Source organism: Temnothorax nylanderi, unplaced genomic scaffold, assembly GCF_030848795.1.
Source record: "Temnothorax nylanderi isolate EJ_2023f unplaced genomic scaffold, tnyl_v1.0 TNYL_tig0204_pilon, whole genome shotgun sequence".
Classification (NCBI taxonomy): domain Eukaryota; kingdom Metazoa; phylum Arthropoda; class Insecta; order Hymenoptera; family Formicidae; genus Temnothorax; species Temnothorax nylanderi.
This window is the reverse complement of record NW_027249266.1, coordinates 284806-298522: the sequence shown is the minus strand read 5'-3', so window position 1 is coordinate 298522 and position 13717 is coordinate 284806. Positions and strand designations below refer to the sequence as shown.

At 40.6% G+C, this 13717-nt stretch overlaps 1 protein-coding gene across 1 annotated transcript in view; it reads left to right on the top strand.

The window, feature by feature from the left end:
- The window catches only part of LOC139778975 (lachesin), a 35216-nt gene extending 26455 nt beyond the window's left edge, over window positions 1-8761 (top strand). The window contains exons 6-7 of the mRNA XM_071717157.1: window positions 1575-1673; window positions 4307-8761. Of these exons, the coding sequence (XP_071573258.1) occupies window positions 1575-1673; window positions 4307-4377 (170 nt within the window). The 3' untranslated portion in view covers window positions 4378-8761. The remainder of the gene's footprint in view (window positions 1-1574; window positions 1674-4306) is intronic.
- The last annotated feature ends 4956 nt before the right edge of the window (window positions 8762-13717 follow it).

The following is a 13717-nucleotide window of genomic DNA, read 5'->3' as shown; positions in this document are numbered from 1 at the left end:
GTCTCACCTCGGTTGTCCGGAGGGTGTATCCGGCGGTGGCGGCGGTGGCGGCGGCGACCTTACTCTGTACTATCAGCCTTGGTATTATACACACGAGGGTACAAGCGGCCTACGCAAGCGCGCTCGCGCGCGCGTACGCCGTCATGATCACCCATTACCTTATCCGAAATAGGCTATCGTGCCAAGATCGTGTGCCTCCCCTTGCGCTGCCTCACAACCCTCACCTTGTCCCTTACCTAAACTGACTGGCACCGCCTCGGGGCTACGAACTTACAAATCTAATCGCGAGGGAACGAAGACACAAAGCGATATTCACAAGCACCTCGCTCCGTGGGTACTCCGAAATTAAGCCGTAAGTACAGGTTGCCAGGCTTCTGCGGCTCCTGCTACCTACTGGTTCTCCACGTTAGTGAAGCTGCGTTTATTAGCTTCAGTCAACTTGACGTGCTATCTGCGAATCTTACGCATGTTTACGTAGGCTTAGAAGAATAATAGAATGCATATGGATACGCAATAATTGGTTATAGTTTTGCGATGAGAAATCCGCGATGTCTATTCGAGTGCAGAATATGGATAAACTTGAAAAAATTATAGAACTCTGGTGTGTAACAATTGTTTATAATTGGTAATATAATGTGCTATTGACAGATATTATAACATTTTAGTAAGTATAACAAAAGAATACGATTCGACTGTACAACTTTAAATAAATTTGTAAGTTAGTTATTATTATTATTTCCAACTAGAATGAAGAGAAATAAATCAACTTAAACATAAAGATGTAAATTTAATAGATATGGAGAAGCGAAAGCTTACTTATTAAAATCATAAAAGAAAGCATTATTTCTTACGCATTACTATATATTTTAAATAATTACCGTGTAAAGAGGTAGATACTTATATTCGAGCAATAAGATATGACTATTTATTTATGTATGTCGTGAGATGCGCTTCACGCGACAAGCACGTACACGCTATAACATGACATACATAAGGTCTGGTTGTGTAATTTTATCAAAATATATACTCATCACGAGCTGTTTCGCTGCAAGAATGTAATCCAAAACGCGGTCGGGCTTGCGACAAGCGTGTGTCGTGACACGGATAAAATCTACTTGGCGCGGATAAGGGAATTGTGTTTACTCGGAGTTTGCATACTAGTTAACGCGTTTGCCACCCACTTTATGCGTAACAGGCTCGTAAACATCTTCAGTCGAAAGGGCCACTCGTTGTACGTCCCTTTGTCCGTGGTTCCGCTATGTGAACCACGCAAGTCTCTCCTTTCGCTCCTTCTGTTCTCTCAGATCTCATCTCCTCTGTCTCGCCGACGGCTTTGCGCTATAATGTCTCGAAGCGAGATTGAATTTTTAATTTATTCCCATAACGTCCGGGATTCATTCCCATAACATCCGGGAAACAAATTGTCGCCAGTCCGCGGTGGACTTTTCAACGCGGAAAGATATTTTTCTTGGGGATATCCTTGTACATTTCATTTATTATTTATCATCGTCTACCGTCATGTCGATATACGTAATGTTTTCTCACAAACATGCGTTTCGTGTTTTTCTCTCAAGGTACCAAGTTCCAGTCGAATCTAAACGAAATTGGAAAATCGGAGCAGAAGTCGTCTGAACTGGACAGAAAAAGAAATTACAACTGGCCCCCTGATAAAGGTGAGTATGACATAAAATTTAATTGAAGTTTTACGTATGTATAGTTATGTATATACATAAGTAAATAAAGGTTTCATATTAAATTTTAAAATCTATAGAAGAACAATACACTCGAGATATACATATTAATAATACGTGGCATATATCTGGAACAGAAAATTAATTTTTTGTATAACATTTTGAATAACTTATCGTGCCAATCGCATTTACATTTTTTACAGCATATTTGCTTTTTATACGACACAAATAGAACGGCATTTCGCATAATATAGTGGAGAAAAATATTCCGCAAACGCCGTACATTCGTGTAATGTGACCGTATACGCGATAAAATGTCCGATACCGGACATGCGTTGAACAACAAGCGCGACCGTTCGTTACTTTATGAATTTGAGATTCAGTTTCGACGAGCCCCCGTCGTCGCGGTGGGCAAACGAACTTCGCACGAGGGGGGGGAGGCAAAACGCGAACGAGTTTTCCCGTCGAAGATGCGGTTTATCCGGCATTTCGCGGCTCCGCCGTGGCATTTGATCGGCCGCGTCTACCGCATTTCCGAGCGCGGCCAGGTGTGTAGCACCTTTCATAATTCCGCCGAGCCTTCGGCATTATCGGATAATTCTTTTCCACCCTCGCATTTTTTCCTCCTTCCACGATCCGTCTTCACCCCCCGCGTCTCTTCCGTAATTCGATCCCTGTCCCGGCCGCCCTCCCTCCCTCCCACCCTTCTGTTCTTCTGCGCTACCGTCTCTCTCAATATCTCGCTCGACCGCGGTTACTTTTAAGAGGAATTTGCATAATGGCGTAGTGTGAAAATCCGTTTTCTCCGCGGGGACGATCGCGATAGTCTCGGGGAAGTAAGGTAATTTCGCATGGAAAAAGGCGGGTTGAACTAGTAACGAGGGAAACTGCGTTGCAAGCTGCCACACGTAAGTGCGACGGAAAGAATGCGACAGAAATATCGGGGCGTTTCTATGGAAAATTCTGCTGCGAGATTAACGTTAAATTGCTAATGGGAACTGTTCGACGAGACAGCGATACGATTGCGATGAGTTCAATGTCCGATGTTATTTCGATATCGAATGATACAAGAGACTGTATACGTCGCGCGCGTCATACGTTGATTTTTCATTATGCCGTGTAATCGTAGACGCGATATCTCTCTCTCGGAATCTGAAAAGCGTGTAAATCTGAAGATCGTACCAGCGCGAGTATGGATCTCGAGTTACAGATCTAATGAGACGAGACACAGCAATTTACAATTCTCGCGCAGCAGTGAAATATAAATATTGAATACAATAAATACATAACACATCTCCCTCTCGCAGAGATGAGGAGAAGACGAGCAGGGGTGAGGAGAGGGAGAAAGGGGGAGGGGGGGGAGAAGGATGGGGTAGGGCGAGAAATCGCGAATTGAAGGAAGGTAAGATCGCACAAAAGTAGCGAAGCGAAGAATTCTCCCGGGGCAGCGCCAGGGACCGGATAAAAGAAAAGGGGAAAGGAGGGGGGAGGAGAAAGGGGGTCAGGGAGGCAAGTTACTGCTTGCGAGCCTTTGGATGAGAGTCGAGAAGACTCTAGAAAGGGCCGTGGAGAACAGAAAAGGGAGTGAGAGGAGGGGGGGAGGAGGGGAGCGATCCAGAGGAGGCGACGGCTCACCAGGTTGTTTCTGATTCGTAATTAGAGATGAGTGAGGCCAGGAAAAGGCCGGAGAATACATTTCTCTCCAAGCGAGTAATAGCTAACGGTACGGTGCAAGCCAACCGGAAGAATAACTGACTTCCCATTTTTTCCTCCGTTTTTTTTCTCCCTCTCTCTTTTTTCTTTTTTTTTTTTTTTTTGCCTCCTCCTCGTCTACCCTTACTTCTCCCTTCTGTATCTACTCCGCTTGGACCGTCGACTAATCGGCACTCACCCCTTTGCACCCGTCTCCGTTTTCTCGGCATATCCTCCCTCGAAGGGAGAGAGATTCTTCCGTGGCAACCTTCCTGCAACGGGGTAACGACAGATTCTCGTCGTCCCAAGCCCCTTGATTGTGCATTGACCTCTCGAGACTACCGAGAGAGCCCTTCCCTTCTTGTCCCGTAGCATCGCGAAAATGAACGTTCCATGCTATGGTTTTTTCGATATATTAGAATCTGGTACTATATTATGTTCTAAAGGATATATTTCATATACACTGTTAAATTCGTAATGTCAAATTATACTCAATTTGAGTCATTTTCAACCATTCCTATAATATAAGTCGCCACTGCTGCTACTCAATATGTCGTTAATTTAACTAAACCAGTGAAGGTAAAATAATACTGTTTTGTGTTAAAATAATCGACACACATGGTAGTTAAAAATAACAGATTGTTATTTAACTCAAAATATTGATTTAAATTTTATCCTTTAATATTGTACAGTTAAGCTGTTTGGAAAGATTTAAATGATTTGTGTACAGAGAATTATTAATGTAAATGTCGAAACTTGATGTTTATTCTAAAAACGGAGCAAAGACATTATAATATCTATAAGCAAATTATCGATTCATACAAATTAGGTTTATTTAAATTCAGAAATGTAACTTCTGTAAAAAATCCTTATATTGATCGGCGTTTTAATCTTAAACAATGAAATATTTTGTCTAATTTCAGATTCAGCAACGGGCGTGATGACGACCGTGACGCTATTACTAATTGCTCTGGCGGTAACGATAATTCGATAAGCAAGACCCGAAAAGAAAAGAGAAAGCGAACGACGACCTCGTCATTGACACGCCGTCGGTGTTGGCTTCCCTAATTAACGGACTCAATTAAAAGGAGAATAAAAGGAAGAAAAAATTAGAACTCACGACATGAAAGACAGACCACACTCACACACAATACACGTGCGCACGTGCACGCATACACACACACACACACACAATTACACCGCGGTTACACAAAGACTGACTGGAGTAGTTAGCGTCCGTATTAAATGACGGAGAGTAATTTACGCGTGCCAAGTTTAGTGTAGCGACGACAGTCCACGAGTGGCCAAGAATTACAGGAGCACGAATCCTCGCCGATCTCCCCTTCACCGATCGTGCGTTGTGTGGCCCGAAGGGATGAGGGGCGAGACACACGCCTGGAGGTGGAACAACGAGAACGAGAGGAAAGGGTATTAAACAAAGTGCAACGACTATCGCTTTCAGTGTAATATATTGTATAACGCCGTAACATAATGACGCTAATAACAAATACCAGTGGTCTCGTCTCCGCGAGAGAGAGAGAGAGAGAGAGAGAGAGAGAGAGAGAGAGTCCGGAACGTGTGTGAGAGAGTGAGTCGTTATGTTTTTTAACTATATTATACGGGAGTATTTTAGTCGCGCAACTGACATTTCCGGAATATCAAAACGAAATCGTTCGAGTTTAATACTGAATTAAAGTTTCACCGAGCCAACTAGTTCTCCAACATTTTTTAAACTCACATGCCCCTCTCGAAATAGTTTTCTTCCCTCGTTCGTACGATCGATGCATGAGGGTTCTCAATTTCGTCAACAACGTAAAAACTCTTGAGTTCGAAGATTCGCCATGACGATACGTATATCTCGAGGAGAATCGTGAGTGTTTGTCACCTTTCGAGCAAAGTTAACTCTCCATCGACATCTGAATGAGAGTCCACCGTAGTCACGCGTCTCAGTTTCGACTGCATGCATCCCTTAAACATCAGCCATTTCTTCCTTCTTTAATTTGAAATGCATAAAAGTGCGAAAAAAGTGCGTGTATTATCTCGAGCATCGATTCCACTTCTTTATTCCGTGGCAAACTTCCGCCAAATACATTTTAAATTTCTCGCTTCTTTCCATCCCGTTCCTACCCTTACCTCCTTATGTACGAAATCATGGATCCCATCTGGATACTTGAGATTAAAACGTCAGATTCGGTACGGAGGAATTGCTCTCATCTGGAGAGGCAGTCGAAGGAGGTACGGACAGCGAAGGGGGGAAAGAAGAAAATGGAAAATTTGCGGCGGAGAAAGAAACGCGGATATATCGTAACAAGAAATCGAATACTACTTAGTTGCAAACGTTTTCGAATCAATCCGGCATTGCTCCGGGTTTTCTGATAATAACGCAATTCTTTCTTCACATTATATGCAGGCACGTGTCCTCATTTTATTTAATTATAATTCCAATCACTCGCTTTGTGCGCAATTATATAGGACCAGAAAATGTCGAGGTTCGTCTTGAATAGAAAAATATTTATTGAATGTATCGAAAGCACAGTTTTCGGCCTGTGAATTAATAAATAGTCCTAAATCTCGTTCAATCGTTGTAAAATCCATTTTTTCTCGAAATATTACATATATTTATTTATGGCCAATTATGGCATTTTATGCAATATTGCAAAAGGAAGTTTTCATATTTTACTATCAACGTTATATAGCGGTGCTGTGGCAATTTGTGAGTAGTGTATGAAGAAAATTTATTTATATGCAAGCGCGATCTACGTGTTTCTCGCCTTTGACGTGATAATTCCGGATGACCGGATGGCAGCGGCGATCAGAAGCATATCATTAAAGCATTTTTTTTTATTATCGGTTATCTTTTATTCTTACGCGTGTTAACGATAAGCGATTTATATAAGCAGAAAGAAATGTGCGCTTTAAGAAGTAACTTTTCACGTGCGATACTATACGCAGTATAGTAAAACGTCGCATATAGCAAAACGTCAACGTGTGTTCATTTCGTAATCAGATATCAGATTCATAAATCGGCATCAAAAATTTTCCGGCTGACTGTCCAGACTCGACAGAATCAACAGGAAATAATTGCAAGGTAAATTACATATTTGCTCGAAATATCGGTTCCGTTTCACGCCGTTGCGTCGCGCGATCAATTTGTTTACGTGTTAATTGATCAAATCGGGATTTATTCGTAGGCGGTCGCGGAGAGGCCGGCCCCGGCTGTGCCGGGTTTTAAGCGGACTTCTAACTACTTAGGAATATCCATTATTCAGCGTACATCTTGTTTAAAGCAACAGGTTCGAGAGAGAGTCCCTGCACTCGGCGCGCAAAGGAGTTAATGCCCGCCATGGATTAAAGAAGGGAACGGGTCGACTTAGGGATTACGCAGACTTACTCTGATGAGGTCTGTAATCGTATCATTCGCGAGACTAGCGATCTTAAAAGTCATAAGCATTTAACATGAGGGGATCACGCGTCTTTGCAGCATCGCAGCGTTCGCAATCTGTGGAGATTACGGCAACGAATTCAAATCCCGATCTGGTCAACGCTACGAACGATTGTTTCTCCACTTGTCGGTTGAAGCGTATTGATCGCGGGCATTTTGATTGAACGCACGAACGATTGACCAATATTTCTCATTAAAAAGCATTTCCATAGCATTTCCACATTATAAACAGTTTCTGTTCGGTGAAAATAAAATTGTGAAAAAATCTATTTAAAAAAGCAACTAAACGCGATATATTGCGTAGCAATATATCGATTGCATTCGACGATACGTCGATGGTGCTTAAATGAATTTTTAGACCAATACTGATACTCGCCATCAGAATGATGCATATATATCCTGAGTTTTTTTTATTAATATTATTAATTATTACTGACTTTGGTAATTATTCAGTTGTATGTCAAGGTCAAGATCTGAATAATTACTCTGACGTTCTTTATCTTAGAATGGTTTAATCTAATCATACAAAGTTCTGTTTATTAATTTTATATAATTTTGCAGAGAGATAAATACGAATGGTTTCCTTTCGCGAACACAAAGCATGATTGAACTCATCTATTATCTTGATGCAGTGAATCTTTATTACAACACTAATAAGCACAGTCTGGTTAAATAACGCTTAAAAGTTTTGTTGTGCAATGGCTTTAATTGGTTAACACAAGCACACTCTGTATTTTATATGAAATTTAATTTTATGCGAAACTTAAAAATCCAAAAGTATTATTTTAATATCTCGAATAGTTTCGTCTACTAAAAATTCAGAATTAAGCAACAAAGTAAAGATCGTTCTTTCCGGGCACGCTCAAGAACTCCGAAGCTATCCGCCTACTGAGAAGCGATCACTGCCCATAATGCAAGTAGAATCTATATTGCACATGTGTATGTACGCGTGTATGTGATTGCATGTGAAACAACTGTGACTTCTTGTCTGTAATATCGGTGCGTAATGCCATTTTCCGTTAGCATCGTAGTCGCGATAGAGTTGATTTTCAGTTCTTTTAAATCTCAATTTAGATCCCATGAATTTAATAAGAATAAAAAAATATGCTGTCAGACTCACGAATCACACGCGGAATCAATGAAATTGAGAGACAGTAGATTAGTCAAAGGTTAAAAAAAAAGGAAGAAGAAATAGTATTCGAGAGTTACCTCTAAACTCTTGCTATAATCAAACGATTTTAGTGAAATTTGTGAACGGCTAAGGGAAAATGGTGACGCGGATTATTCGAATTATCGGTCTAAGGATGCTCGAACGTTGATTCGCCATTGGCGAAACCCTTGTAAATAGAAGTACACCAGTGATAAGAATTGCACGTAGAGTAAGCTTCGCAGCCAGCGATGATAGTGTACGACGTGTCACGTACGCTACCGGCATCATTAATCCGTTTTTCCGTTTCGCGATTTTCCGCCTTTAAGTTCTTTCGTACTTTCGCCGTCGTCGTTTCTCACGCGCGGAGAAACGCGCAAGAAGGGTAAATCTTAGCGAGAGATATTTTGACCGTAGCCTCTAAAGTAAAAAAAAAAAGAAAGAAATGCGGATCGACGTGTGTGAAGAAAAAGAAGAGAAGAAAATTCGCCGTCTTAACGTTGTAAGTGCGTGATGAGACGTATTAAACGCGAAGATATATGTATACATAACGCAAATTATAAATATGAAAATACAAATATATAAATACAAATATACGAATTACGGGGGACTATATTGGGTATACATATATAAATATATATATGTTATATAATATATATATTATTATAACATTTATGCTTTGCGACGTTGATTTGAATGTTGTTATTTACAAGAAAACCAAAAGAAACGAGACATTCTTATGAATATGCTCGACGTATGTAATAAAAGAAGGGTTACGTAAGAACTCTATGAATCGCGATTATCTTCTCACCCAATGCCCCATTCCTCATCCGCCTACGATTTTTAACAGATCCTTTCTTTTCATAAACATATCGTATATCGACATAAGCGGAGTCAAATATTTCATTTTTTAATTTATCTTTTATTGTTGTTTAGGTAGGATACAACAAGTGAAAGGTATATAAATAAATATATCGCGATCGAAAAATGAAGAATAAAGCACCACTCTGCTTCTTTTGGCAGAAACGAGAGGCAGCTATTCCTAATTGATGATAAATTAATTGATTCGTTATTAACAATCGACGATCAATAATATTCATTTATTGTTAGGTACAATTTTACTTTCCTATTCTGGTTAAGCACCCAACTCTGCTACCAACCACAGGTTGAAACGCAACGGATTACGCGGGGAACTCCGCAAACGTTTCATCCCCCCAACGCATGATTCTGTTTGCCATGGGTAAGCTAAATAGAGGGATCGGCGGGTGAATGCGGGGGCGTATGCAGCGAGGTGTTGAGGAAAAGGTACCGGGTGCTCGTAACATTTAGGTCGCGTGAATCCGCGAAGTGAGACGCTATCTACCATCGACGGATTAAATCAGGCCGACTATGTGTTTATGCGGCAGTCATAGGAGGATGGCATGAAAGTTCAACAACGTCGGGATACGTCGGTAGAGCGAAGATAGCGGATACACGTCGCTCCGTATAACGGGGATCGGAGGGGGCGCGCGGGGACGGGGGGGGGGAATGTGTCAACCTTTGCGCAATATTTCGCCGTTTATTGTCGCGAGTGTTGTAACAAGCCGCGACTCGCCGGTCGGCATACTAACCGGGGGATTAATTACGTGTGCGGCCCAAGGCAGCCGGCGGAATCATTTTACGCGTAACACGGCGTTCCCTCCCCGTCGACAAGTTACTATCAGTTTATAAGCCCCGTAAGCTCGCTCGGTAGTCGCTAATTAAAACCACGCTATTCCGTCCGAGAATTGGGACGGGACGGCGGCGAAGTTTAGCGGCGGGCGCTTAATCGGCACCGTTCGTTTCGTTCGGTTTCAATATCCCGGAATCCTTACCACACGCGCTGTGTGTTACACGGTTCTCTTTCTATCGTCCGTCATTCCACCGTGATTACACATCCATAGACGTAGATAGCGTGGATTTGCGGGAGTATTGATTCAAATGCAAACATTTCCTAACAGCCCAATTTTAATGCAAAAACTTCACATTATATTATCAGAAATCAGATCTAATTCTCTCAGCAAATATCGTAATGTAACGTCTTAACGTTGGGACGAAGAACAAGCTGGCAATACTTATCTTACACAGCCGTTTAAGCATTGCATTATTTAAAAATTATACTAAGATTCAAAATTGCATTGACTATATTAATAAAAAATTGTTATAAGGACAATATTGTCATTATGTATGGCGATGTTGTAGAATAGATTTATTGTCATATCGATTTTGCCACAACGAGGTGAAGTTGAAAGTCTATAAGATATTCAGAGAGCGAACTTGTCACGGTTTCGAGAAGGAAAAAGAGAAAGACATTTTTGAAATCTTGATGAGCTGAGTTGCCGGCAAGTAGGCATTGCAGCAGATTATGAATTAAATTCACTCTCAACTTGTACTCTCTTATTCTCTCTCTCTCTCTCTCTTTCTCTTCCTCTCTCTTTGGTCTCTTTTACGTTACTTCATAATAACTACGGTCCATGGCGAACAGCCGCCTCGCCAGGCATTTTCGTCGGCCATTCATTCGAGCTTCTCTTTCCCCCAACGGTCTGCTTCTCTTTCGTTCAGCCGCATTGTCGGGGGGTGTTCTTTTCTCCTTGAGAGAATTGCCGGAAAGTATTCGCCGTATCACGAAATGAATAAGTATGAATTAACCCGGTAAATTTTAATTAATTTCCCAAGAAAAACTTGCTATTAGTAAGTAATACATATAATCTTAAGTTAAAATTTTTTTAAAGTTTTTATTAAATGCTGTAATATTATGTAACAAAATCTTCATTTATCTGCACATTTATATTTACAGCAGTAATTGCGTGGATTAAGAAAATTAAATACTAAAAAGAGAAGATTCTGATTTTTTTAACTGTTTTATTATATTAGCGGGAAGATAAAGAAATATTTATCTGTAAAACTTAGCTTTGTTAATTAATCTTAAAGATGGATGAGCAGTAGATTTTCCTGATAAAAGCCAATGGATGAAGGTACAGGAAGACGTAAAGGGGCAAGGTGCACAAGACACGAAGTTACCGCATGTCACGTACGATGAAATGATCGATATAATCGTGCTCCCTCAGCGAGGATTCGTTATCTCGATTATGGTAGAGGGAAAGAAAATGTCTTTACCGTGGACGACCGAAAGTTTCATATACTCCGCTATATTTGATATCAGAAGAAGTTAGCGCGCCATTCCATACGGATAGGCTACATTTATTTTCCGGACAACGAACAAGTTATTCCTAATGATACAGCAATCACCGCTGAGTGAACAAGAATGGCCTTATCTAGGGGGATAGTCTTCTTAAATATCAGAAGATGACGAAAATAACTCGTATTATATCTTAATACCTATTGTAGTGTTTAACATCATAGATATTTAATAAAATTCTAATAGAAATAATTTAATGAAATACGTTTTCTTATTGTCTAATATTAATACATCGTTTACAAATCAAAGAAAAGCAATATATATACCTACATACATATTTCATTATTCACAATTATATAAAGGACTTACAATTTTTTAACATAGGAATAATTGCCGTTCAAAAAATGTTTAAACCAAAAATCAAAATGTCACACTTATTCGTGTAAAATTATGATATAAATTATTTTAAGAACAATTATTAATTTTTCTTCAAAGCAACTGTAGAAAATAATAGACAGATAATGTATGTGTACGCTGATTTCTTAAATATTTCTTGTATTAAGAATGTATATGAAATTGGAAATAGATTTTTTGTTGCAAGTTATAGATTGTCTAAAGAGAATATCATAAATATAAATATTTACTTAACATGTATCTCATAGAAGATCTATCCGTTGTGTATGACGCGAATATAAAATTATTAATATCATAAGAGAATTTCTTTTTTTTTAATATCACAATTGATATGACGATTTGTTTGTTATTTTAGCGAGTATTCTTGATTGATATAATTACTAAAGTGCCGATCAAATGGCTCGTAGCTCTGATAGTAACTCTGATATAGCAGTGAATACAACGAACGGTATTAAATAATAGGGGTGCCATTAGTGTGATGATTGGCAAATAGCTACGTCACATCAGTGGGGGATGTATTCACGACCTGAGAACGATTTTGAGCACGGCGATGAATTCGCCGGGAAGCATCTCGACGGGGGCAATGACGCAAATACGAAATGCCGCATCGATACAACTCGAAATATGACACAAGGCGAGCGATTGCCCGAACGAAAAGCCCCGGTTCTCGGGCGGCACGTATCATGCATATTCGGCACGGAAGCCCCGATGGGATGGATTCTTAGTGCGAGCCGCGTGGAAGTCCGGGAATCCGCAATCCGTTTACGAATTTCGAACGGCAAGGTAATGGCTCGTGCGTAGTCGCGCGGTTAGAAATTACAATTCGAATTCCATTGCCGTAGCCGACGACGGGGGTGAATAAGAGAGAGAGAGAAAGAGAGAGAGAGAGAGAGAGAGAGAGAGAGAGAGAGAGAGAGAGAGAGAGAGAGAGAGAGAGAGAGAGAGAGGGAGGAGCTGGACAGGGTGAAGTCGCGGAAAGGGGGTATATAGGTACGGATATTGGAGTAAGGTAGGGCGCCAGCAAACGGATAGAGAAGCGGAGAAGTAAACGGAGCTAGCTCTCGTGCTGGCAGTTGACCCGCGTGCGAGCGGATATAACCGGTTTTCGACCTGTTCGGCAGCATTCTGGAATTGTAATCGCAATCCTCCCATTCGACCGGGGATGTTCTACGCACGTCGTAGTCACCCCCCTCGACCTCCGCCCCCTGCCTCCGCGGGCGGTTACGATGCGGTCGGATTCCATTTTAATTACTTACCTTCGATCCCTGTCGCCGTACCTATCCTGTACCCCGGCGCGGGCGCGGCGCCTCGCGTCGCTTCGCGTCACGTTGAGCGTGATGTGCTCTCTCTCTCTCTCGTGATGTATTACTCTTTAGTTAACAACACATAATATCTGAGGAATCGATGCGCTTTTTGACCGTAAAAACAGCGGCAGTGTCTTCCAACGGTCGTTGAAAATAAATCATTTCTTTCGCGAATTGAATTCTGCTAGGAATTCATAGTAATGAAAATGTACGAAAAAAATCTTCCATTTCTTGCTTTCCAATTCAAGCGTAACTTGATGATTTGTTCATTTGTGATTTGAAAACTATTATTGCGGGACAATTTTGAAAAATCGCGAAATATTACTCTTCGATATTTTTACTAAATAACAATTCTGACCTTTAAAAAATTATTGAAGATTGTAATAAGCAGATGAGATTATCTATAATGTACAGCGAGAAATCAATCTATATGAAAATGTTATTTGTCTTCGTAGCATCTCGTATTTAATCCTTAATCCTTTCGGTCACCTGAGGAATCTCTTTTCGAGGAAGATTGTTTTAGAACGTGTCTTATGTTAAATAGAATTAATGAGAGATAAAAATGATATATTTCTCTCTTTTAACAGCAAAAGTATCAAATTACGATATTCAGATTATAATTTCCAGATGTAAAATGGAAACGGAGGAAATAATGAAAAGCCTGCATGCAGAGACTGTAACGTTAATTGAAGTAATGTACCATATATAGCGTACAACGAGCGTAAAAGAGTTGATAAGCCGGCGCTTTTTTAAATTTCCTCCGACTTGACGTTGCGCTGGATCTTCATAGAGGGTGAAAACCGGCGTATTCTCGCGAGTCGGAATGAAAATTGCAGAGCTATGATGCCGAAATAGCCACTATTTGTATAC